We start from the raw sequence: 27,360 nt of genomic DNA on the forward strand, positions 1-27,360 counted from the left end.
TTACATAAGGACACCATGCTGGAGGTCACCCCCCGGCCCACCTCACCAGTTGATTGGTGTGACTATTTTTGCATTTAAGGTGAGGGTCTCAGAGGGTTTGACTCTGAGAACTTTTAGCATTTTGTGTGTGTGTGTGTGTGTGTGTGTGTGTGTGTGTGTGTGTGTGTGTGTGTGTGTGTGTGTGTGTGTGTGTGTGTGTGTGTGTTTGTAGGCTGGCAAAAAGAGACAAATGCCACTTCTTCTAACCCTGACCTCAATCCTAATATATATAATAAAATGTCTGTTATGATTTATGGTGTGCTATGATTAAATATAAAAGTTAAAATGTATTCAGTATAATACACATGGTGTTGAATGACAGCAATTATTACTCTCTTTGTTAGCTTGACTGTGTATTAAACTTTTATGGAAATTTCAAAATTATTCAAAGGTTAGGAGATTAGGACACATTAGGGAAAAATATGTAGATTTGTCTGGGGTTTCACTCTCCACTGGTTACGTGTAATCCACAAGTTATCCTAACTGAAGTCAGTTCAGATCAGCAAAAAAGCTATTTACATACACTTAGGAAAGTGCACAGATGGTGGTCAACACGGGAATCTAGATGATGTCAAATTTATGTTGACTGGGGATGTGCAGTGTTGTGACGTTAGGTTGTGTAGTTCACATAGACCAGGGGGATTTTTGTCTGCGGAGTCATGTGTGTCTGCTTTACCTCAACTATTCCAGTACTGGATTATTTAAAAAACAAAATATTCCTTTTTCCTTTAACATAAAGGCCTAACGGGACCAAAAGTTTTTGATGAGGATATTTTTTTGCACATTCCTTCCTCTTGTTTCAATCCGGCCTTTTCTTTTTAAGAACACCAATATTTGACATTTTTAGGCTATATATTGTTCATTATTTTTGTTGTCGTTTTTTTCTGTTTTGTATTAGTGTATTCATAAAACTTGACTTTTTCTGGGGGTTTTTTCTATCGATTTCTTTTATTTTGTTTATTGTGACCTAGCTTTTGTAAGGAGGACAATATATTAACACATAAGAATGTAATGCAGTCCAGAGATGACAATATTATATTGATGACAATGTTATATTGTCTGTTGTATTATAAGGTGGCAAAATGCAATCCCTTGAGAAAAAAAATCTTTCATTCTTTTTTGAATTAACAAAACTATTATGTCAGAATTCTGACAAACGTCTCCATGAAATAAAAACTCCTTTGTTTTTCTGAATCAACAAGATTGTTATTTTATTTCTTTATTATTATTATTACTTTGGCACGTGATTGATCATCTTAGCATGATACCTTGATCTACTTCATACTCTTTTGGGCTGCAGTCTCTTCAGTATTGTGTTTCTTGTTCTCTGTTATTCTCTCATTCAGCACTTTGGTCAGCTGCGGTTGTTTAAATGGGTTCTACAAATAAAGCTTGAATTGAACTGAATTGAAAAACAGAAATTGAAATTGAAATTTTTATTTTATTTTATTTCATTTGACAAGATCCAGTGATCTCATTATTTTTTGTTTCTCTGAACTAACTGCGTTATTTTCTCAGAATAACAAGAGCAGAACAGTTTTCCCCAAGACAAATTTTCTCATAGTTAGAGAGAGTAATAATCAGAGAAAACAATGTATTTTTTAAAAAAATTCTCAGATTATGGAATAATAAATTAGCTAAGTTTTTTTCCCCCATGGAAATTTATCTCAGATTCTGCGATAAAAAATCCTTAATTCAGTAAAACATGGCAGGTTATTTTTTTGCTTTAATGAATGTATTAGCATTGTGTACATGTATTTCTATTTTTAGGTCGGTCCGTTTAATATTCTGTACCCCAAAGTTTAAGCAGATATGATGTATTCTTTATTTTTGGGTGAAGTTGGTCACTGGGATGAATTCGGTTGTTTGAGTTTTGTATCAGACTGTGATTGAGCCTCCGCGGCCGCCGTAGTCTACTTGTTGTGAACACAGCTTGCTCACAGTTAGCCGTGCTAACTAACCGCCCAGCCGTTAGCTAAGTAAAGCGATGGCTGAATATTCTCGCGTAAAATCAACCAAACTGGTTTTAAAAGGTCATAACAAGGGGTACGTCTGTATTTTACCATTTACGCTACCATCCGCGGTATAATTCACGCCTCGTTAAATGGGTTTCTGTAGCCGTTGCTAAAGCTAGCTGAGGCTAAAACGTTAGTGTTTGCTAACGTTAGTTTGTCATAACTGATGATAAATGCAGCTTTTAAAAGGTCCGAGAAGCCAAAGAAGTATCTTTGAAATTCACGAATAACAGTTAAGGTACATGCTGTTCAGTTTATAATCGCGCTATTTGCAGACAAAAAACATTCAATGGCAATCCTGAAGCTTACAGCACACTATGAATTCAATCTCAAAACTAAAACCCTCTTGCAACGAACAAGAGCTAAACTAAACTAAAACTCATCATGTTACTAGAAGTTCTTTAATTTGTGTCCAGCTTTGGCAAATCCCGTAGATGTAGATAACGTTAGTGTGTGTTTATATTACAGTGCATATTAGTGAAATACAACAAACACACAAGGAAACACAGTCCTCAGTGGACAGGAGTTACCCAAGATTATAGAGGCCTTCATGACTGAGAAATGAAAAATACCTCTACTCAGAGTTTTTCCTGAGTCGCTGTGAGGATCTAAGAACAGAGGGAGGACCTTTGCTGTATTTGTGATGATTGGCTTCATAAATACAGTTGATCTGAATTGAAGTACTTGACTTTTGTAAGGAACCACACAGCCTTTCATGCTGTTTTATTTTGAGCCATTTCTGCATTTCATCTTTACAGGTGGCAATAATAATCATAATAATAATAGTAATAATTTATGTAATTAATAGAGAGCTCTTTGTGGTACTTTTCACTTTACATAAGTTAAAACAAAGTAATTTGTAATAACTTAAACCATCACCCACTTTGTGTTTTGGGATATTTTTTATTATACTATCAATAAAAGTGTATACATTTGTCTTAAGTTTATATTGTAGCACAATACAATTGGTGCAAATTGTAAATCTTCTTTTCACTGACCTCTCACCTTGCTGCAGTGATGTGCAGGGTTACTCCAGGGCTGTGTGACAAGTTAATGTTGGGGTGTGCTTGCAAGGATTACCTGTGTAATTAAACATTCAGTAAGCTTATCACTAATGACAATGTTTTTTGGGGGGGTTTCTGGACATGTTTGTTTTTTACAGGAAAAAGAAGAAGCATAAAGATAAGAAGAGAAAGGCAGGAGATGAAGCAGAGAAAGTTGATGTCGTTGGTATGTGTATTTTGTGTATTTCTAAAAATGTAAAAGCCAACCAAGACTTTTCATATCCTATTTCATATACTATTTTCAGTATGATGATAAGTGGGAATGAGTTTGAGAAGTTTGATATTATGAATATAGGAATGTTTCATTGTGGTATTTGCATCTCAGCAAGTTTTTTTTTTTTTAAATGACCAGATAAATTTAAGGTGTATTTATGCACAATTGTGTTTGTAGCAATTAAAACAAAGTCTTTGAAGATGATTTTAAAAACAATATTAGTAGTAAAGGAAAAACAAACAAGAACCTCCTTTGACATCTAAACCCACTGACAAACTTGTACTACTAACTACTGTACCTGTATATCACAGAATTTAGAGGCAAAATCTGAAAATACATCTGCTACACTTGAATACAGTGCTGCTTGCATGAACATTGTTTCAGCTGAGTAAGACTTGAAGTCATTTTTTCTCCCCAGTATATTTATCAACTTAAGTTTCCTCTGAGTGGATGTTGTGGCTTTTAAGCAAACAAAGGTGCCGTGCGTTATTACACCTTGTGACACGGGTCTCTGTGCTCACCAGGCGGTTGGTGGTGTGTCAGCAGCTTTGGGGAGATCACTGGAACGGTTGCCATAGAGATGCAGAACAACTCGTACATCCATGCCCTGGACAGCGGGCTCTTCACACTCGGCGCACCACACAAAGGTAAGAGGACAAAGCGTAGTGACTTCAAAATTTGTCATTTCAGGAGTCGGGTCATTCACACAGCTTTAGTGACTTTTACTCTGTTTGATCACTTGCTGTACTCTATGATCACTTTCAAATGTTTTCTGTGCATAAAAAAACTGTTCCAATATATCAAAGTTTGTCAATGTATTTTTTGGAGTGGCATTTTCTGCTGTTGCTGGCTGTGTGACATTTTTTACCGCTTCAGGTCATTAATAGCAGTCCATGAGGAATAGTTTACAAAGATTTCTAATCATTTATATTATGTGTCGTGATGATATGATCATATTGTGCTACTGTTTGCAGAATGCTGTTAATGAGTTCAAACTAATTCTAATAAAAATAAGAAAGAAGTTACTCTTCAATTTATATGTTTGAAGAAAAGCTGTAACAATTTGTCGATTGATTGACATGTCAGTCGAGAGAAAATTAATCAGAACTATTACGGATTAAATGCTTTTCTTTGTCACTTAGTATCTTTGAGTTTTAGACTGTTAAAACCATTTTATTTTAATACCTCACCATGGCTTGTGGATAACTACAGCAGGTATTTTTCAATAGTTTTGATAATTTATAGACAAAACAATTTGTTTAGAAAATAATTGGCAGATTAATCAATAATGAAAATGATGTTTGTTGCAGCCCTAGTTTGACTTTCAGATCCATCTGAAGGAACACATTTAATTGCATCCACTATCAATTTGATTAATTTATGAAAAGTTTTGCCTAGCACTGACATAATGTGATATATACAGGTTATGAGAAAAACTTGTATGAATACATTGATTTGAATAACTCAGGATGATAAATCTAAATGTGTAGCACAGAAGAAAAGAGCAAGACTTTACCCTGGAGGAACTGCTAAGGGGGATTTAAATGTGAAAATAGCACCACATAGAGTGTAAGCTGTTCTGGATTTCACTTTTTTATGCATTTTAAATAAAGATGCAAAGTCTGCATCTGCTCACTTATGCCACAGTTGTACAAACTTGAAGAATTTAAAACTCAATTGTGAGGTTGCTTTACTGTAGGCTCCAGGCATTGTGGGGATGACGGGGGGTTTGCCTTCAGTCCACAAAGCAGTAAGTATTTAAGTAGTAAATCCAGACACCAGACTAAAAAGGCTGAACAGGGGTTGAGTCGAGGACAGAGCTAACTCTGAGTTTTCACTCACTTCTGCCTCCGGGCACTTCTGAGGGAGTGGTGCTCATTGAAACAGTCTGCCCGGAAAGAGACACTACTAACAATTAATTCAGCCCACGTTTTGAAAGAACCAGTTAAAACGGCTGGGAGATTGAAACATCCCAATTCCCTTAGTGGGTCCTCATCCTCTGCATGCACATAAGCTCATTTCTAAGAGATGAAAGAGGATGTGAGCTAGCAGTATAGAAAGAGAGATTAGAGATTTTGCCCTCTTTACTGGATTTTCTGCACAGGCGTCGCACTGTGGATGATACAGCGTTTTAGACGACTGCAGAGAGAGTGTTCACATTCACCTGCAGGTCAGAGGAAACATGCTGATGTTCTCTTAGCCAACACGGGTCACCATCTGACATATTCCAAAGATAATCAGCCTTTTGAAAACCCAGCTTCTGTCACATTTTACCTCTACTTTATTAATATGTTCCTCGTTAATGTCTCACTGGCTCTGCTCTCTCTTGACCTGATGCCTCTATGACGCACCACAAATTGTGCAAAACTTTGATTTATTGTAAAGGTCAGAAAGTGACCCAATCATAGGCAGGTCACTTGCATAAAATCACAAGGAACCCAAGAGACCTCAATAGAAAATAAAGCATTTAAATGCAACACAACAGTTTTTGCTTTATCTTATTCCAAATGTCTCAGTGCTGGTGAAATGGACCCAGATCAACACAGCGCTACATAGCCAGAGGGTCTGCATTATTAATCACAAGAAATGCATTACTAAAACATGAAGTAGGTCTCAAGTATAAACTTGCCGTGAGAGAAAATGATCCACATTTTAATAATGACTCATAATTGTTACACAATAATTAATTAAATACTTTGTGTGTGTGTCTGTGTGGTAAAAGCTTGTTTCTGTCAAAACTCGGTGTCCAAGATTTGGTTACTGGTCAAAACAACTAGTTTCAGGAATATTTTAACTTGGCCATCAACGTGCTGCAACATTTTCTTTCTTTTTTTTCTTTTTTTTTTTTTTACAGGTAGAGAGGAGCCTCATTTATAACACATCCAAACAAATAAAAATTCTCTATATGAATTGAAAGCAATACTAACAACCATAAAATCTTTAAAAGGTAAACATTGTTTTATATGTTTCAGATGATGAAGGACCAGACCCGCCAGAACAGTTTACTGCCATCAAGCTGTCAGACACAAGGCGAGTACACAAAGATTAAATGCTCCTTGTTTTTGCATCAATAGATAATCCTTCACTTACAGATTTAATGCTTCTGCAGGGACTTTTCATAGTGTCTAAATGTACAGGAGTAATGCACCCTCTTCTTGTGGAGGTGCTGCTCATTCTGGTTCCATTTCTTCAGTTGCAGATCTCAGATTTGCAAACCAAGCCCATTTTTTTCTGATACATTAATTTCCTCCATCACTCCATCACAAAAAACATTGTGCACAGACACCTTGCACACTGACTTTGATCCATTTTGTTCTCTTTTCATGGCGACAAATTTGCAGTACGACTCAAAATGTACCTCTGTGACTGTCGCCAACGCCACTCTCTCATTGTCTTGTATGCATCTGGCACCGTGGCTGACTCTCTGTGTGTGGTCAGCATCCACCTCGTCATCATCATCCAGATGTATGTGTCCCACTGGTTACGCCACATTTTCTTCACTGCTTCTTGGTCAAACAACTCTCTAAAGGCTTTGACCGATGCAAAAAAAAAAACCCACAGAAAATCAAACCTGTTCTGAAAATGTAATTTTCATGACAGAATAAATTTTCGGAGTCAGTGTTTAAATGTGATTGACTCACATCGACTGATATTTCTTTTTAAACGTCCAACAATTTTGGACAAAAAATGTAGACTTGGTGAGCAATGGCCTTAAACCTTGACTGGTATTATGAAACTATTCCTGTTGCAAAGACAAAACACTCTCGAAATATGACATATCATCATCAGATCAGCCTTTTTTATGCCATGTCTTTTTAAAGCATCGCCTGTATGAGTGTACTGCAATCTTACAATTTCATTTGGCTTTTTTTTGCTGTTGCAGGATTGCCTTGAAGTCTGGATATGGCAAGTACCTGGGGATCAACTCCGAGGGTTTGGTTGTGGGGCGTTCTGATGCTATTGGTGCCAGGGAACAATGGGAAGCAGTCTTTCAGGATGTGAGTGGATCTTCTATAGTTTCTCCTAATATTGGGGCATATATTTAACTTAGGTAAATTGGGATACATAAGAGGAAAGTCCAAGACAGCGGGAGATTTTTAATTTTATTCTATTTTTATTCATTTTCTGTATGTTTGTTACAACCCTTATATATTAATTGTATCATCTTGATGTTGCAACTTTATATATATATATATATATATATATATATATATATATATATATATATATACACACACACACACACATTTTGTATATATATTGCACAGCAGCAGCAGTGGCACATCATGTAAAAAGGGACTCATTTTTGACCGCTGTACCCTACCTTATTGCAGTTTAGCCCATGACAGATGCACTTAGCCGTAGTCATGAACAACTAATTCATTATGCAGAATGCGTCCGCCTTATCACTGTAGCGCACTGCTTGCCTTGATGCTTTGTTGAACCTATAAACAACCTGCCCGGCACAACCTTGAGACTCTTTTACATCAAATATCAGGCAACCTTTCATGCCTGTCACAACAACCAATCCCACTGCAATTCTATCTAATCTACTGCCTCCTCCTCCTCTGTTTTCTTTCTGCTCTGTCTCAGGGCAAAATGGCTCTCCTGGCAGCAAATAGCTGTTTCATCTCCTACAGTGACAGTGGGGACATTGCGGCCAAGAGCAAGACAGCAGGGGATGGCGAGATGGTGAAGGTGATGTATAAATTGTGTTCTTCCACAAGGCTGCATGTTAATCCGTTCACTTTACGCATGCAATCTCTGCGGGGTCCTGACTGCGGAGATGGAAGGGGGAAATGTATGTGACCTCACTTCAGGGGGTTCAAGGTATCGATATTTAATGCAAAACTTCTCCCTCCATCTGTTTTTTCCCCTGAATGATGAGCAGATCAGATCGAGTGCAGAAAGAGAGGTCAAGCGTAAAGATGACATCGCGGAAGAGGACAGGGGCAACGTGAAGTCTTGCGAGGTCAATTATGTGTAAGTAACCTCCGCTGTGTATAACTTCAGTGCTGACTTAGGACACAAGCAGCCCAATCAATAACAAATGAAGGAAGCCCATGTTGGCTTCTCTCTGCATATAATTTCCAATTTAACTGTCTGTCAATCTCTGTTAGGTTCAGTAGACCTTTTTGTGCTGCATTTAATGTGCAGTTTAAGAGCCAATCAGAGATTTGGGCTCTGGGAGAAAGTGTCTGCTGTTAGAAGGTAGTTTACATGCATATGAAATACAGAGTGACAGGAAAAATGAAAAACCCTGGTACATTGTAATGCAAACCAGTACAGCGGTCCTATAATAAAAACTATAAGGGAGAGAAAATATTTAAAAAAACACATTTCCACAATGAGACAAGACAGATCTTATTGGTGGTGACTGGTGAGATAATTTACTGGATATAAAACCATAAAAAACATATTTATGCTCCATAAATTAAATTTTATTTTTTCAGACTTTCCCCCCAATTTTTTTTCTTATGAATTATTGGTTATTTTAACTCTACAGGCCTAAAATAGGGATGAGTGCAAGTAGTTGACAAGTTAAACGTTGTAACCCTCGCTAACATGCACCAGAATGGGAAATAATTGGATTGTTTAGGGGAGTCTGTTTTCTGGTCACTGTGCATATGTTGTTTTCTCTGTCACATGATGAGTTGCTCAGTTGTCATGGAGACGGTTTAGTTGGTATCATATGACCTACATCAGTAATTTTGGTCAAGTGATAACTGTGTGTACTTCATAAAACCTAGTTTGTATATAGTGCCTATAATAAAGAATCTGTCTAGCTATTTAGATGTGGTTTGAAATGGTGTGTGTGTCCTGTACATACAGCCTGCGGTTAGCATAGCAACAGTATTTTTTATTGTCATAGCTACATTAAAGGTGAGATTCTCCGTAAAAATCCGTAGATAAGCAAATGTACAAGGTATGATAACTGTCAATTTTCATATCACAGTATAATTGGAAACCAGTTTATCGCTGCAAAACTACCCGTGGTGTAGTGGAAGGTAAACCTACATCTTTTTCCGGTCGTTTACAGTACACCCAGCTATCTGCCAAAAAGCCATTGGAATAAATAGGCGAGTATACCCACTTACTCCTCAGTAATGTACCCATCACTACCTAGTAGTACACCCATCTCATCAACTACCACTACACCACTGCTTAAAGATTTTTTTTTTTTTTAAATAGAAAATGTATTGTCAGTGTAGCAAATATTGTATCTGTTGCCTTTCTTGTTTCTCCTGTTTTAAACCCTGGAAATGACTTCTTTAAGTAGTAATTACATTGCATTTTATTTCTCTGGGTAATAGCCTTTCAGCTATTGTCACGTTGTATCAATAATTATAGTATTTTGCAACAGCTCACCATTTTGCAGTATACCGGTAAGCAGTATAACTTTCAGCTTCCTCTGAACTGACTTTATTGTGATCGAGGGGAATTGAGGGCGATTTCCTTCCCATTATCTTCCCATCGTGTCGGTCTGCACCGACAGGATTTTGACAACAAAATCACTGGATGTGAGATCATGCCTTTGAGGTACGGCCTCATCAGTCCAGCGCCTTTAAAGATGCAATTGATGGTCTGCTGTTAGAGGCGGATGAGAGAGCGGACAAAACTACATTTCAGCTTCTGACGCTGCAAGTGTTTTATATACGGCCCGTCTGTGGCCTATTAAGTTCCAGGCAATATGTCTGAAGCTGTTTGTTGCTTGGCATGCTTTGGCTTGTGTTCCCACTCTATTATTTGTTTTAGATGAATGCCGGGGAAATGGACTCATCATGCTGACATGTTGATAATGGCTGCCCTTGAGCCTGTGTCTTGATGTAGTGTTTAGCGTCTAAAATGCCTTTCAGGATGGAGTGCAGCCGGGGAATCATAAAACACGGGCAGAGGAAAGAGAGACTAAATATCAAAGGAGTTTCTGACTGGATGCCTCGCTTGTTTATGGGACTGTTGTGGATGACGTTTGAACACATGATTAAGATTGCTTATGTTAATATAGCAGATTTATTTAAGCGCCCCATCAACATTTTAAAGGAGAAGGAGGATAAAGTCCTCACAGACAGTGGTACCTTGCTAAACTTTTGGGCAGAGCTTATCGAGATACATGTATAGATTCTTGCTGACATTTTTTTAGTGACTTTTTTTTAATTTTTGCCTTTATTTGACAGACGACAGAGTAGGCTTGTAAATGGGAGAGAGGGATATGACATGCAACAACTCAGGACGTTGCAGTAACGTTGCATGCACTGTAACCACTCTGAAATTAATGCACTCCAAATTACGCAGACATTTTGATAAAAAACAGAAGATATTCCTTCCTCATTGTGTATGTTTACATGCACAAAACATTCCAGTTTTTGTCTTCATATCAAAAAACACAATCTCACTCCTAAGATGTTTACATGGCAAATGAAAATGAATATTCCACTAATATTCCCGTTTACATACAGCTGTGCATGTCTCCAATTAACCGTCTGTGACTCTGTTACAACTTTAACGTAATAAACAAACGGCTGGAGCGGCTTGTCATTTTGCATCTTTGCATCAAAATTTTTCTTTTTAGAATTTTTCCTACTGGTGTCGGTCTTGTTGGGCTGTACAAACTCTAACTCCAAAACTTACCTCTGTCAGTCCTTCAGCCACACTCTTGCAAAGGTTGTGGGTGCAATATTTGCACATATCCAAAAACCTGTCCATATCAAGGCCTTTCATAGTGTTTAAAATTAAGTGTGTTTGTCCTTCTGATCAGAAATGTGAGCTTTTCTTTTGGGCATGCATCTCTACCCCACAGCCTGAAGAAGTGTTGGTTTGTGTAAAACATATTCATGACAACCGACTGTAAACAGGCAGGACTCTGCACGTCGCAAACTGTGATTAAAAACCCAAACCCAAACCTATTGAGATGCCTAATCTGAATACCCTTTATAGATATCTGAAAATAATTGAAAAATGAAACATTCAGAAAAGGGTCTTATTCAGAATATGTAAACATAATGTGCCATTTATGTGACTCGTATCAAATTCGAACATTGTCTTATTCAGAATAAAAGTGGAATATTAGTGTGCATGTAAACGTAGTTACTGACAAGTTCAGCTTCCGGCATTATCTAAATATTGAAATAGTGGTACATTTTATGTTGATTTGTGGCAGCTCGTCTGTTTCGACATTCCGCTTAATGCTTTTTAACTGCCAATGTCAACATTTAGATATTCTACTTTAGTTAATACTTGGGCTCATTGTTTGGATTTAGCTTCTTAGAGCCTCAGTGTCAGTTCTCAAAAGAGGATCAGTTGTGGAAATTTCTGTAGCTTTTAGGGTGAGTCTGTTTCTGTGCTTGTGTGAATCTGGCGATGAGTCATTTGTCTTTGCACATCCCTTAATACTCTTATTAATGTCGCTGTGTGAATTACAGGAAGAAGTTTCAGAGTTTTCAAGATCGGCGGCTCAGGGTTAATGATGAGGACTCCTCTACGCTAAAAAAAGCCAGAACGGACGGGAAGTTCCACGAAGCTTTGCTTGACAGGTGGGGAAAAACTTTATTCTCAAACACCTAATTTACTTTTTTTGTGTTACCACTTCCCCTTAATTGTTATTTTACATTTAAAAGAGATCAAGCTGCAGATTCCTTGTTTTCACTCACAGTGTTCAAGTAGTGCCACATTTAAAGTCCATCAGTGAAATACAAGGCCAGTTTCACTTTGCAGTATGAAATGTATTTTTATTTATTCATTAAAAAAATAGAGGGAATACCTTTCAACTGGTCTGAAGAGCTTCTTGTGGGAAAAAAAGGAAATAAATACTTTTAAAATGTTATTTAGAGATTTCTAAATGATGTTTCTGCTGTTGTACTTGTTTACCTTTCTACACACCTTTCTACAGTTATATATGGAGACGTTTGTATAGATCCACACAAAAATGATGCATTAAAGCGTAACACAGTGAGATGGGACCATCCCATACATTTTTATCTGTTTTAATTTGTAGCATTGGATGTGTTACCTGAACTAATGAGAGCTCACAGACAGGCGGCTGAGTTAATCTCCTGCTGACATTGTGACAGATTGAGAAATCCTTTCTCACCATTATCACAGTTGTAGTAAGAAGCAGAATTGAGAACATATGTCCGCTGTAATTTCTCACACCTGCCAACATAAATTGCACAAGTTAGTTAACGGAGGCGCTAAACATAGCTGCATATCTAATTACTGTGCAAAGTATTTAGAAACACATCATCAGTTATTTATACCAGTACAGTAAAATGCATTTATTAAAAAAGAAAGACTTGTGCTACAGTTTAATTTATTTTGAATAAAAAGTAATATGATTTGGGGTTTAGACAATGAATTAAAAACAGAAAATGCACAAACATACTTTAACAGTGAGTGTAACATGTTCTGTTTCTTTTCATTACAGGAGAAGCAAAATGAAAGCAGACAGGTACTGCAAGTGAAAACTCAACTTTGTAGAATACTGTCTTTGTAAATGCTTCATTTTAAGATTTGGCCATTTGATCATTATTGTTTGTTTTGTTTTTTTATATTTTGATTAAAATTACATGATCAGATCGGTTTTGTGGGTCTTTGTTTGTTGTTTGCAGCCGGTTGAATTCATCTTAACGGTGACATTTAAAGCACTGTGATGACCCACTGCCTTTTATTAATAATTAACCGTCATTTCAATTTGTTGTGGAGCAACTGTTTGTTAAACCTTTGGTTTAAAGGATGTCTCATTTTTCGTGTATCAGTGGGAGAAGAGGTGCACAAATACCTAACTGAGGTAAAAGCACAGATCAAATAATTTTAAATAAAAAATACAGGTAAAAGTCCATTTAAATCCTAAATGTACAGAATTATCAGCAAACAGCGTCAAAGGAAACACTTTAAGTGAAGTGGGTAAAACATAACAGATATCACAATGAAACCTCCTCAGAAAACTACTTACATTGAGACAAATATGTTTAAATGTGCAAATTATGCGTCATCTTATAAATTGCATGCTCTTTTCTGCATACAGTTCAAAACACATCTGAACTAAAATAAATGTGAGTTTGTATGTTTGCAGTTTTCTTTTCAGTAGTCCAAAAGAAGACACTTCATTGACGCAAAGCTCAAAATCTCTTTTTTTTTCACCTGTAATGTCTCCTTAAAAGATCAGAAGTAAGCGGACACTTTCTGCAGACTCGTGTCTGTGTCTGATGTTTTAAATGTTGTATTAGTGAATTGTTAATAATACTGTTTAGTTCAGAAACAGTTTGGTGGTTTAGTCCAGTAGATCCCAGCCTTGAGGTCGATCTGCCTCAAATGGGTCGCAACATTTATCTGCTGCTACACCAATTTTCCAATTTTTCAATTTTTATTCTAGATTTTTGCTTTTTGTTATTCAAATGAAACTATCTGAGACATTGAGAGGGGAGATTGATGTGAGTGCAACTAAAGAACTCAGACATCTGAACTGTGAGAAAGGGCCCCAAGTAGACACAATTTATCAGTAAAAGATCACAAGCCAAATAGATGATCACTGGTTTTAATGCGTTACAATGTACGGTATTTAATATAATATATAATAATCACGTTTTATGTCCAATGTTTGTCTTGTCAGAAAAGTAACCAGCAACTAAGGCTGTCAAATTGTATTTATTTATTTTACCGTTATTTTCCCTCTGAGATCAAACATCTTTATTTTTTATTTATTTATTTATTTATTTTTTGAGCGATACCAGGCGGGGTAATATCACAGTATATTAAAATACAACACAACATTATATACAAGTATGTGAATAGGCGTCTGTTTACACACGTGGTTATGTAGCGTCTGATATGTCATTAAACATATTATTGCAACACATATATAAAGTTACTCTGAAGCAAACCGGCGAGAGACAAATACATTCAGGCAGATTTTATTTAAGAGCTGAAGGAGGAAACCATATCCAAACGAGCGGTCATGTTATTTATTTTCACTTCCGCATGGAAACAACCACTGCACATCAATTTCGAGGGGTGTTTTATTTCACTTCGTTACTCTTTTTGTTTAAGCTTCCCACTCTCATGGTTTTCAAAAAATATATATGTATTTTGTGTTTTGAAGCGGTGTAAAACACGCAAAAATGTACTCGTTTGTTTTCACAAGAGGCGTTTTTTGTCCCTTTTAAGAGCTTCCGGGTTCCCTCGCTTGTATAAAAGTCCGGTCACTGTCACGGGGTAAACAGCAGCAGCTTCCGCAGTAAACTTCATCACTGACAGCTGCTGCACCGGTTTGAGTGAAATCCTCCAAAAATGGGTCACTGTGTTTTCTTCATTTTAGCGGCTTTATTTTCTGTCGTAACGACACAGTTTATTCCACCGGTGAGCCTCATTTCTGCCTTATCTTTGCGCTGTGTAACCGCTTTATTTTGACAAATTTCGAGAGTGTTATCTAACTGTGTCAACATCACCGCTGTTTTCACCGTTTTATTTGTGTTTATTTGCAGTATACAGAAGACTGTCGGGCGGGAATGTACCCACCAAACGGCCCCACGTAAGTAACATTAGTCTGTAAAGTTTGGTGTGTTTGGTGTTTTATCTTTGTTAGCACCGACACTTGTGTAAGTCACTGATTTGTTTTGTAACTGAACTCTGATAACCTCACTGGATACACATTGTTTGATTGATTGTTTTCGAAACCAGATATTACAATGCCTTTGCTGCAAAAAAAAAAAGATCAGATGCATGTTCATTATTAACCCTTTGAAACATAAGCAAATTGGCTCGATTTCTTTCAAAAAAAGAAGAACATGGGAAGAAGGTGATGAACAATTTAGGATGAAATAATCCAAAAATTAGACATGAATTAGTTATCAAGTTACCAAAAAACCCAAGAAAGTCATCAAAAAAGAAAAGGACATTAAAACAAAAAAGCAAATCAGGAAATGACCTGAAAAAAATGTGTAGAAAACACCAATAATGATGAAACGTAGTTTGAAATACATAATTAGAAAAATTAAAAATATTTTTCCTGACATTTTTCCCAAGCTTTTTTAAAAATATTTTTCCAAATCTACATAATTTTGAAGAAAATCTACATAATTTAATATAAAGAGATGTATCAGAAGGTAAGTGAAAGATGTGAGAGGCATATTTTGTTTATTCTGTAGGATGTTGTAAAAAACTCAAAATCACATTTCCAGCAACACTTGAAGGCAGAACACCTTTTTAAGTGCATTGGTCTATTAACTCCACGGTCAGTTTTAAGAAGTTAAAATAGGGCTTCAGCATTTACTTTAATTATTGATCAACCTCTTGCTCATTTTTTGACTTATCCATTCATTGGTCAGTGTATAGATTGCCAATAATTAGTGTAAAAGACCTTCAATGAGCCCCAAATACACAGAATTTACTGTGATATAAAACAGAGAAAAGCAAGAAAATGGCTCATCGGAGAAGCTTAGGCCAGAAAATGTGGGGGATTTTTGTTTGAGGAATAGTTAAAATTAGTTTAACAAATATATATAACACATCTATATTTGTTAAACTAATATATCTTTCGTTTTCCCACTTAGATTTGACTCAACTGTAATTTACTTTTCAGATAGAAATGTCCTGCATTTCTTCAGCTACTCCAGAGGCATTACATCTCAAGTGAATCCAAAACAGATGAATAGAGATCACGTCTAGTCAGTGATGTTGTGAATGTGATGTTATCATTTGCATTGTTATGCGTCAGTCGTTTTACAGCTTTTCCTTTCTAATCAGGTTCAGAGGGGCTGTCAGCTGGTACACAGTGGACCTCGACTTACCGCCCAGCAAGAGATGGACAGCTGTGATTACTGACAAAAAAGCTGAGGTAAGAACGCTGCCAAGTACTTTGAATTAGTCTCCCGGAAGTATTTGTTTTTTATTACTCATGATCTCTTTGTTTTCAGCTGATCGACATGATTCAGGCCATCAAAGACTTGGCAAATGCGTTTGTTCCCAGCGGAAGGCTGATCGAGCTGGTTGACGTAATGCTGGTGAGTGTTACTTCTCTCTTTCTTATGTTTTTGTTCTGCACAGCTGCCATATTTTATAGTCATGAAAGGCTTTATGACTGCAGTGAGTTTTTCTAATGTTCTGCAGCCGCTGATGGCGAACACGCTCCCACACCCTTTCGGTGATGAAATCAAAGGAATTGCAGCTGTTTCAGGGGTTCCTCTTGGTAAGAAAACACAAACGACCAATTAACTGTTTTTTAGAAATGTCCCTTTATTGACCTCTGTTGTTTTTCTTTATTTTTATAACCTAGGTGAAGTCGTCTTGTTCAACATCTTCTATGAGGTGTTCACTGTGTGCACATCAGTTGTTGCAGAGGACAGTAAGGGTGAGTCATCATCCAAAGTCAGATTGACTGAACGAATACTTCATCCCCCAAATGACTATTTGTATATCAGTTACTCACCCCTGAGAAAAGCCTTGATGGGCCATGTTTAACAACTTTTGAACTATATCAAAATATCAATTTACAAACTCTCATGCAGCTTGTGTACTTGAATTCGAGTCTCATTTATCCAGTCGTATGCTCGGTACTTCCCAAGTGAAACTTGTTGCTCTTTAAAAACAGACTTCATTGACAAAAAGAGTAATTTTACCTCACTGAACACGGGAGCTGCTGGTCTGCCGCTGCCCTGATTGGAAGTTAAGTATTATTTTGTGACTCTGGTGAATCAGAATTAATCCTTTAAAACAACACAGTCACACTATAACACAAACTAACTGAGCAGCAGAAGACCAGAAACTCTTGTTCAACCTCCCTCTCGGGAAAGGGCTGACTATTGTGGAAGTACCAAGCATACGACTGAATACATGAAACTTGGATTATTCTCTCTCAAACGAGTTGTTTCTTTCTGTATTTAATGTAACAGGCTGAGTAATGGATACACAAAATGGTCATTTGTAGGGTGAAGTATTCCTTTAATTTAAATAATTCTACATCAGTACTGATGTTGCTTTTGGGTCGTGCATTCTTACAGGTAACCTCATTCATGGTAGAAATCTGGATTTTGGATTATTTATGGGGTAAGAGTCATCCCCTAAGTCACAAATTTTTAAGGTTGATAGTTTTGACTCACATCTGGTAAAATTACATCTCACGAGACGGCCTTGTCCCTCTTCACAGCTGGGATGTGAAAAACAAGTCATGGATCATTAGTGATAAGCTGAAGCCTCTGGTGGTCAACTTGGACTTCAAGAGAAATAACCAGACTCTCTTTAAGTCGACAAACTTCGCTGGATATGTTGGCATGCTGACCGGCATCAAGCCTGTAAGTCATTTAGTATTTTAACTTGATTCAATCAGCATAAAACATCATATAAAATCTGTATACTTCTTACACAGCTCTGGATATAAGGAAGATTAAAAAGATTTTTCTTTTTCCCCTCATACATGTAGAAAATATTCACTCTGACTATGAATGAGCGCTTCAGCCTTGATGGAGGATACATTGGTGAGTGATAAACAGTTTTTCCTCAGTAATATTTCTATAGGCATTAGAGATGATGTGTCATCATGTATATCTGTTCACATGCAGGAATCCTGGAGTGGATCCTGGGACAGAGAGACGGGATGTGGATGAGCTTCCTCACTCGCTCTGTCCTCGAAAATGCAAACAGGTGAGCTTCTTTCATATTTAACGGTACATTGCTAGTTTTTATCCTCTAGTGTCTCTGTATTATTTGTATCTCGTGTTCCAGGTTCATGCATATGGGGACAAAAAAAAAGCGCATCACAAGCTTAGTAATCATTTGATGTCCATTTTTTGGAGGACGATAATGCATACCTGTGTCTGATGTGCTGTAAAATGTTTCGGTGCAAAAGTACAGAAGAAAAAGAAGGCCATAAGCTAATGTACAGAGTGCAGGTTTAAAAAAATGAGAAAGAATAGGCTTTGCAAGTACTTTTTTATTACAATGAAAGCTCCACAGAGTTCGTTTGCATCCTGAAAAATAAAATGCTGTAATCAGTTCTGAGGAAAGTTTATTTTTATTGCACAGCTCAACAACAAAGAAATTCAGATGGTTTACAAAATACGTAAAATTTGCTTTAAAGAAGAAACACAAGTTTAAGTGAAATGACTAAATAATTGGATTTAAAAGAGTGAAATAAAATGGAAGGTTTCAAAAAAGCTCAATCTGAATAAAGCAAATTAATTAGGAGAATAAAGACTATAGTGCAACACATGAGCTGTGTAGTCCCACTTAATAAAAGACAGAAGAAAACAGAAAAGTTTTAGACAAAGTTTTACAAGAACTAAGAGTTAAAGCAGAATTCAATTGGTTTTTTTTTTTATCCAAATTTGCATGAAAACTGAACGCTGCCTCGCCATGTCAGGCCACGATGTCTCTGTACCAACAATGAGTCTTATCCCATTCTCACCAGCTACGAGGAAGCCAAAACCCGCCTGGCTCAGACAAAGCTGCTGGCTCCAGCTTACTTCATCCTCGGAGGAAACCAGACAGGCCAGGGCTGCATCATCACCCGGTCCAGAGAACTCAGTATTGATGTCCTGGAGTAAGCACTGGAGCATATTCTGCTTTTTCAGAGCATTATGTGTCAACAATTCAGTTCCTGAATTTAGAAATGTCTGTGGTTTACTTTATAAATGCTTAATCTCATCTTGTATGTTTGAATGAAAAATATTGACTGACACAAACCCACTAAATGACAGTGAAATGTAGCAGTGGTTTATTTTGGGCCTGACTGACATTTATGTGTGCGTCTTTTGTGTCTGCTCTTTTGTACTAGTGTCACAATGATGCAGCGTTTCTCGTGTTTTTCTTGTGTAACATCATTTGGCCAACAAGGAACTGATGACAGCTTTGGTTTCAGATCACCTGATTCTAATCCACAAATCTGTTGCTTAGCTGGATGGCACATGTTGAGGTTTTTAATTACTGTATTTCAGGATTGACCTCAAGCTGGGCCGGTGGTATGTTCTGGAGACAAACTATGATCACTGGAAGGAGCCTTTGTTTCTGGATGATCGCAGAACTCCTGCCATGAAGTGCATGAACCTGACCGCACAAACGGTGAGTACCCTGCACACCAAGCATTCAGGTCTTTACTCGAGTAAAAGTAGCAATACCACAGAGTAAAAATATTCCTTATTCTTGAATTTCACTAATTTTACAGTGTTGTCTATATTTGGGAAAGAACAGTTCTCTTGGAGGACTCTCCTCCACTCTCGCTGTGCTCAAAAACTGTCTACTCACTCACTCACTATTCTCTGTATGGTGTGTATTAAATGGTGAACTATATAGGGAATTACTGAACGAGATTTCAGACAATGTGCTGGAACTTTCTGGACGTCATTGCGTCAGTATATGTGCCCAACGTTCATGTGACGCAGCAAGCATATAAACAAAATAAGCACTCAGGAGCACAGATGAACGGAGGTTATAGCAATGTTGCACGTTAAGTTTTCTGTTCAAGCCCAAATAACTTGAGCCATACGAGCTGGCAACCTGTCATTTATTATGCACAGGTCACATGATAAAAATCCTTTTAACGCTTTGCTACAGTAATGGCTAATGTGCCATGTCATTAACTAGACTACCATATAAAGCAGCTCTGTCACTTTCTTGATATTTATACTGTATATTTACTCAAAGCATCCTATAGTTTTAGCATTTTTTTGTGTTTGCAAATTCTGTACTGTCTTTGTAATATTTTATATAATTTATATGCAGTGTGCACTGCATGTGAACTGAAATACCAATAAAATTGCACATAAGTATTAGCACAAAAATATACTTATCACAGTTAAAGTACTACTGTACAAGATGGCCCATTCAAGGACAATACATTTTATTTTTGTATTTTAACTATTGACACATTATTATGTAAGCATCACTTATGTAGCGGGTAGGTTGAGCTAAATTTAATTACTTAACTGCAGTGTGCCGTATACTATAATAATCCATCAGACTGTAATGATTGGTTATTGTTAAATATTATTATGTTTTGTTTAAATCTGAATATGTAAATGGTAACTAGGTAGCAACAGCTGTCAAAATAAAATGAAGTGGAGTACAGGCTACAATAACTTGCCTCTGTGTAGTGGAAGTGTAAAGTAGCATAAAATGGAAAAACTAAAGTAAAGTAGAAAGACCAGTTCTTTTACAGAACCGGACAGATTTCTGATTAGAAGAGGTATTTGTTATTAGATGCAGTCAAAGCTCAGTCATGTGATTTTAGGTCTGAAGTAGACGGAGGAGTTATGTTCTTATTTGTCAAAGTGGTATGACGCCTTCAGTCTGTCTCTTTTCTATAGAATATCTCACTGAAGACCATGTATGATGTCCTCTCAACCAAACCAGTGCTTAACAAGGTGAGTCAATTTTCATTTATTAATGTAAAACGTTAGGTCAGCGTAAATAACTTTTCCTCACTGGGTTTCTCACAGTTGACGACATACACAACACTGATGCAAGTGTCAGAGGGAACACTGGAGTCGTATATCCGTGACTGCCCAAACCCCTGCATGCCCTGGTGACACTCGAATCACTGAAACCTGATCACTTTGTAAATGCCGATCTATGCGGAGAAACCGTGATGGAGATGAGCTCAGCTGATTTTGGGAACAGAAGTTGACGCTGATTCTACAAGTGTTTGCACAGCTACCAAATCACCCGAACCAAAGTTTGTCTCGTTTTTTTTTTTCTTTTTTGTTTATCATGCTAGTCCGGCATTGATGAAAATACTAAATCCTACTTTTTTTCTGTGAATCAAGCATGTAAATGCCTCTGTTTTTTTAATTGTAATAATAATATTCTGTTATTTGCAAAATGGTTCTCAATATAGGCATACGCACCCCTGAGAGGAATCTGTGTGTTTTAATTCAGTTGGTGTAAAATATTGTTCCATTTTGTTAAATTTTTCGAACCCAGCCCACACTCACCGTATTGTGCCTCCACACTGTGTGGTTATTAGTTGTTGTTGTTGTTGTTGTTGTTGTTGTTGTTGTTGTTGTTTTTGTCAATTTTAATCCAGGTTGCAAGTTGCTTGCAGGTACTCCTTTATCGTATGCCAACTAACCATTTCACTCAAATGTACCTCACAGCCCACCCCTTTCTTTTTTGTTTTGAAAGATAGTTAATAAAATTTCCCAAATTTAACGTTCTTACTGTGTTTCTGGTTTCGTACAAAATAGCGTAAAAATGTATAGCATGTTATCCAGAACAACATAAAAAAATCAAAGGATAGCATTTCATTAAACATAGGGTGAAAAACACACAGTATAGCATGTCTCCTGAAATAACAAACACATTTTCACACCAAACAGCACAAAGAAAAACTATAGCCGGTCTTTCATCATGCTGCAAAAAATCCATAGAATGACATGTTTTCCAATGTTGCTCAAAAAAGTCAAAGTAAAGCATGTCTTTCAAAATAGCTAGAAAAAGCCATCAGAAAACATCATATTATGATACCATGGTGACCAAAACAACATAAAAAAAATCATAGTATACTATGACGTCTAAAATGGCATGAAAAATTTCATAGTACAGTACAGAATGTCATTAAAACGTCAAAAATGTCCTCCAAATCAACATGAAAACATGTTCAACATCGTCCAAAGAGGCATAAATGCGCCATAGTATAGTAACGTGTCGAAAATGGCTTAAAATTGTCATAGAAGCTACATAACATAGTATGTACTCCAAAGTGGTATAAAAACTGTCATAGTATAGTATGTCGTCCAAAACAACATGAAAACGTTCTAGCAGTGTATTTAACCCAAAACCCCTTTAAAATGTCATATATCATCCAAAATGTCATGAAAAATTTCATAGTATAGTATGTTGTCCAGAATAGCATTAAAACATCCTAGTGTAGTATGTCAGCAAGAACGGCATTAAAAACATCGTAGTATAGTAAGTCTTCCAAACTGGCATGAAAATATAATATATTTTTTTTGACACGCTATTTAATGATGTTTTTTGAAAAGCCATATTATGGTGTTTTTGTAAGTTTTTGGCAGCATTCTATGCCATAGCGTGCGTCGGCACACTATTTTATGCCGTTTTCAGGTGTTTCCACCTGTTTTGGGGACATGACATTTTATGCCATTTTTTCACCATTTCTATAGCCTTGCTTTTTTGGTCATTTTTTCGACACGCTATATTATGTTGTTTTTGACCATACTTTCTTGTTTTAATTCTACAGCGTGTTTTAGCACATTATTATATGTTTTTTTGAGTTGTTTCCAGCTGTTTTCAGCTGTTTTTGGGACATGTCATATTTTGCCATACTATAGCCTTGCTTTTTTGGTCATTTTTTCGACATGCAATATTACGTAGTTTTGGGTTGTTTTTGCACGTTTTTATGCTATGGCGTGTCTCAGCACGCTATTTTATGCTGGTTTGAGGTCTTTTCAGCAGTTTTTGGGACATGTCAAATTTTGACATTTTTGCCATACTATAGCCTTGCTTCTTTGGTCATTTTTTCAACATGCTATATAATGTTGTTTTGGGGTGATTTTGCATGTTTTAATGCTATGGCGTGTCTTAGTACGCTATTTTATTCTTAACTGAGGTGTTTTCAACTGTTTTTGGGACATGTCAAATTTTGACATTTTTGCCATACTATAGCCTTGCTTCTTTGGTCATTTTTTCAACATGTTATATTACGTTGTTTTGGGTTGTTTTTGCACGTTTTAATGCTATGGCGTGTCTCAGCACGCTATTTTATGCTGGTTTGATGTGTTTTCAGCTGTTTTTGGGACATGTCAAATTTTGATATTTTTGCCATACTATAGCCTTGCTTTTTTGGTCATTTTTTCAACATGCTATATAATGTTGTTTTGGGGTGCTTTTGCACTTTTTAATGCTATGGCGTGTCTTAGCATGCTATTTTATGCTTTTCTGAGGTCTTTTCAGCTGTTTTTGGGACATGTCAAATTTTGACATTTTTGCCATACTATAGCCTTGCTTTTTTGGTCATTTTTTCGACATGCAGTATTACATTGTTTTGGGTTGTTTTTGCACGTTTTAATGCTGTGGCGTGTCTCAGCACGCTATTTTATGCTGGTTTGAGGTCTTTTCAGCAGTTTTTGGGACATGTCAAATTTTGACATTTTTGCCATACTATAGCCTTGCTTTCTGGTCATTTTTTCAACATGCAATATTACGTTGTTTTGGGTTGTTTTTGCACTTTTTAATGCTATAGCAAGTGTCAGCATGCTATTTTATTCTTAACTGAGGTGTTTTTAACTGTTTTTGGGACATGTCAAATTTTGACATTTTTGCCATACTATAGCCTTGCTTATGTGGTCATTTTTTCGACATGCTATATAATGCTGTTTTGGGCCGGTTTTGCACGTTTTCATGCTATGGCGTGTCTCAGCACGCTATTTTATGCTGGTTTGATGTGTTTTCAGCAGTTTTTGGGACATGTCAAATTTTCACATTTTTGCCATACTATAGCCTTGCTTTCTGGTCATTTTTTCGAAATGCTATATAATGAAGTTTTTGGGGTGTTTTTGCACGTTTTAATGCTATGGCGTGTCTTAGCATGCTATTTTGTTCTTAACTGAGGTGTTTTCAGCAGTTTTTGGGACATGTCAAATTTTGCAAATTTTGCCATACTATAGCCTTGCTTTCTGGTCATTTTTTCAACATGCAATATTACGTTGTTTTGGGTTGTTTTTGCACTTTTTAATGCTATAGCAAGTGTCAGCACGCTATTTTATTCTTAACTGAGGTGTTTTTAACTGTTTTTGGGACATTTCAAATTTTGACAATTTTGCCATACTATAGCCTTGCTTCTTTGGTCATTTTTTCAACATGGTATATAATGTTGTTTTGGGGTGTTTTTGCACGTTTTAATGCTATGGCGTGTCTTAGCACGCTATTTTGTTCTTAACTGAGGTGTTTTCAGCAGTTTTTGGGACATGTCAAATTTTGACATTTTTGCCATACTATAGCCTTGCTTCTTTGGTCATTTTTTCAACATGGTATATAATGTTGTTTTGGGGTGTTTTTGCACGTTTTAATGCTATGGCGTGTCTCAGCACACTATTTTATGCTGGTTTGATGTGTTTTCAGCTGTTTTTGGGACATGTCAAATTTTGATATTTTTGCCATACTATAGCCTTGCTTTTTTGGTCATTTTTTCAACATGCTATATAATGTTGTTTTGGGGTGCTTTTGCACTTTTTAATGCTATGGCGTGTCTTAGCATGCTATTTTATGCTTTTCTGAGGTCTTTTCAGCTGTTTTTGGGACATGTCAAATTTTGACATTTTTGCCATACTATAGCCTTGCTTTTTTGGTCATTTTTTCGACATGCAGTATTACATTGTTTTGGGTTGTTTTTGCACGTTTTAATGCTGTGGCGTGTCTCAGCACGCTATTTTATGCTGGTTTGAGGTCTTTTCAGCAGTTTTTGGGACATGTCAAATTTTGACATTTTTGCCATACTATAGCCTTGCTTTCTGGTCATTTTTTCAACATGCAATATTACGTTGTTTTGGGTTGTTTTTGCACTTTTTAATGCTATAGCAAGTGTCAGCATGCTATTTTATTCTTAACTGAGGTGTTTTTAACTGTTTTTGGGACATGTAAAATTTTGACATTTTTGCCATACTATAGCCTTGCTTATGTGGTCATTTTTTCGACATGCTATATAATGCTGTTTTGGGCCGGTTTTGCACGTTTTCATGCTATGGCGTGTCTCAGCACGCTATTTTATGCTGGTTTGATGTGTTTTCAGCAGTTTTTGGGACATGTCATATTTTCACATTTTTGCCATACTATAGCCTTGCTTTCTGGTCATTTTTTCGAAATGCTATATAATGAAGTTTTTGGGGTGTTTTTGCACGTTTTAATGCTATGGCGTGTCTTAGCATGCTATTTTGTTCTTAACTGAGGTGTTTTCAGCAGTTTTTGGGACATGTCAAATTTTGCAAATTTTGCCATACTATAGCCTTGCTTTCTGGTCATTTTTTCAACATGCAATATTACGTTGTTTTGGGTTGTTTTTGCACTTTTTAATGCTATAGCAAGTGTCAGCACGCTATTTTATTCTTAACTGAGGTGTTTTTAACTGTTTTTGGGACATGTCAAATTTTGACATTTTTGCCATACTATAGCCTTGCTTCTTTGGTCATTTTTTCAACATGCTATATAATGTTGTTTTGGGGTGTTTTTGCACGTTTTAATGCTATGGCGTGTCTCAGCACGCTATTTTATCCTTAACTGAGGTATTTTCAGCTTGTTTTGGGACATGTCAAATTTTGCCAATTTTGCCATACTATAGCCTTGCTCTTTTGCTCACTTTTTCGACATGCTATATAATGCTGTTTAGGGCCGTTTTTGCACGTTTTCATGTTATGGCGTGAGTCGGCATGCTATTTTATGCTGGTTTGAGGTCTTTTCAGCAGTTTTTGGGACATTTCAAATTTTGACAATTTTGCCATACTATAGCCTTGCTTCTTTGGTCATTTTTTCAACATGGTATATAATGTTGTTTTGGGGTGTTTTTGCACGTTTTAATGCTATGGCGTGTCTTAGCACGCTATTTTATTCTTAACTGAGGTGTTTTCAGCAGTTTTTGGGACATGTCAAATTTTGACATTTTTGCCATACTATAGCCTTGCTTCTTTGGTCATTTTTTCAACATGGTATATAATGTTGTTTTGGGGTGTTTTTGCACATTTTAATGCTATGGCGTGTCTCAGCACGCTATTTTATGCTGGTTTGATGTGTTTTCAGCTGTTTTTGGGACATGTCAAATTTTGATATTTTTGCCATACTATAGCCTTGCTTTTTTGGTCATTTTTTCAACATGCTATATAATGTTGTTTTGGGGTGCTTTTGCACTTTTTAATGCTATGGCGTGTCTTAGCATGCTATTTTATGCTTTTCTGAGGTCTTTTCAGCTGTTTTTGGGACATGTCAAATTTTGACATTTTTGCCATACTATAGCCTTGCTTTTTGGTCATTTTTTCGACATGCAGTATTACATTGTTTTGGGTTGTTTTTGCACGTTTTAATGCTATGGCGTGTCTCAGCACGCTATTTTATGCTGGTTTGAGGTCTTTTCAGCTGTTTTTGGGACATGTCAAATTTTGACATTTTTGCCATACTATAGCCTTGCTTTCTGGTCATTTTTTCAACATGCAATATTACGTTGTTTTGGGTTGTTTTTGCACTTTTTAATGCTATAGCAAGTGTCAGCATGCTATTTTATTCTTAACTGAGGTGTTTTTAACTGTTTTTGGGACATGTCAAATTTTGACATTTTTGCCATACTATAGCCTTGCTTCTTTGGTCATTTTTTCAACATGCAATATTACGTTGTTTTGGGCCGTTTTTGCACGTTTTCATGTTATGGCGTGTCTCAGCACGCTATTTTATGCTGTTTTCAGGTGTTTTCAGGTGTTTTTGGGACATTTCAAATTTTGACATTTTTGCCATACTATAGCCTTGCTTCTTTGGTCATTTTTTCAACATGCTATATAATGTTGTTTTGGGGTGTTTTTGCACGTTTTAATGCTATGGCGTGTCTTAGCATGCTATTTTGTTCTTAACTGAGGTATTTTCAGCTGTTTTTAGGACATGTCAAATTTTGACATTTTTGCCATACTATAGCCTTGCTTTCTGGTCATTTTTTCCACATGCAATATTACGTTGTTTTGGGGTGTTTTTGCACTTTTTAATGCTAAAGCAAGTGTCAGCACGCTATTTTATTCTTAACTGAGGTGTTTTCAACTGTTTTTGGGACATGTCAAATTTTGACATTTTTGCCATACTATAGCCTTGCTTCTTTGGTCATTTTTTCAACATGCTATATAATGTTGTTTTGGGGTGTTTTTGCACGTTTTAATGCTATGGCGTGTCTTAGCATGCTATTTTGTTCTTAACTGAGGTGTTTTCAGCTGTTTTTAGGACATGTCAAATTTTGACATTTTTGCCATACTATAGCCTTGCCTTTTTGGTCATTTTTTCGACATGCAGTATTACATTGTTTTGGGTTGTTTTTGCACGTTTTAATGCTATGGCGTGT

At 36.6% G+C, this 27,360-nt stretch overlaps 2 protein-coding genes across 2 annotated transcripts; both read left to right on the forward strand.

Annotated features, from left to right (window-relative positions):
- The first annotated feature begins 1,926 nt into the window (after positions 1–1,926).
- frg1 (FSHD region gene 1) lies at positions 1,927–12,904 on the forward strand. The gene is made up of 9 exons (XM_042485521.2): positions 1,927–2,085; positions 3,217–3,284; positions 3,857–3,979; positions 6,305–6,362; positions 7,216–7,330; positions 7,926–8,030; positions 8,224–8,315; positions 11,753–11,863; positions 12,754–12,904. The coding sequence occupies exons 1-9, from the start codon at positions 2,027–2,029 to the stop codon at positions 12,788–12,790; spliced, it is 768 nt and encodes a 255-aa protein (XP_042341455.1). The 5' UTR covers positions 1,927–2,026; the 3' UTR covers positions 12,791–12,904.
- A 1,622-nt stretch (positions 12,905–14,526) lies between these two features.
- On the forward strand, positions 14,527–21,467 carry asah1b (N-acylsphingosine amidohydrolase 1b). Its single transcript, XM_042485849.2, has 14 exons — positions 14,527–14,684; positions 14,810–14,856; positions 16,071–16,161; positions 16,241–16,327; positions 16,434–16,512; positions 16,600–16,674; positions 17,324–17,369; positions 17,470–17,614; positions 17,743–17,797; positions 17,882–17,963; positions 18,730–18,861; positions 19,256–19,379; positions 20,624–20,680; positions 20,756–21,467. Exons 1-14 carry the CDS (start codon positions 14,616–14,618, stop codon positions 20,843–20,845), a joined length of 1,179 nt encoding a protein of 392 aa, XP_042341783.1. The 5' UTR covers positions 14,527–14,615; the 3' UTR covers positions 20,846–21,467.
- Positions 21,468–27,360: the final 5,893 nt, after the last annotated feature.

Source organism: Plectropomus leopardus, chromosome 3 (assembly GCF_026936395.1).
Source record: "Plectropomus leopardus strain MGB_pleo_1.0 chromosome 3, ASM2693639v1, whole genome shotgun sequence".
In the NCBI taxonomy this organism is placed as follows: domain Eukaryota; kingdom Metazoa; phylum Chordata; class Actinopteri; order Perciformes; family Serranidae; genus Plectropomus; species Plectropomus leopardus.

Bases quoted from the DNA above. Each gene is read 5' to 3' on its own strand.
- asah1b (XM_042485849.2), top strand. From the start codon at position 14,616: ATGGGTCACTGTGTTTTCTTCATTTTAGCGGCTTTATTTTCTGTCGTA. The intron at 16,162-16,240 runs GTAAGAACGCTG...CTTTGTTTTCAG, and splicing joins TTACTGACAAAAAAGCTGAG to CTGATCGACATGATTCAGGC. The intron at 17,370-17,469 runs GTAAGAGTCATC...CCCTCTTCACAG, and splicing joins GATTTTGGATTATTTATGGG to CTGGGATGTGAAAAACAAGT.
- frg1 (XM_042485521.2), top strand. From the start codon at position 2,027: ATGGCTGAATATTCTCGCGTAAAATCAACCAAACTGGTTTTAAAAGGT. The intron at 2,086-3,216 runs GTACGTCTGTAT...TGTTTTTTACAG, and splicing joins TTAAAAGGTCATAACAAGGG to GAAAAAGAAGAAGCATAAAG. The intron at 8,316-11,752 runs GTAAGTAACCTC...TGTGAATTACAG, and splicing joins TCTTGCGAGGTCAATTATGT to GAAGAAGTTTCAGAGTTTTC.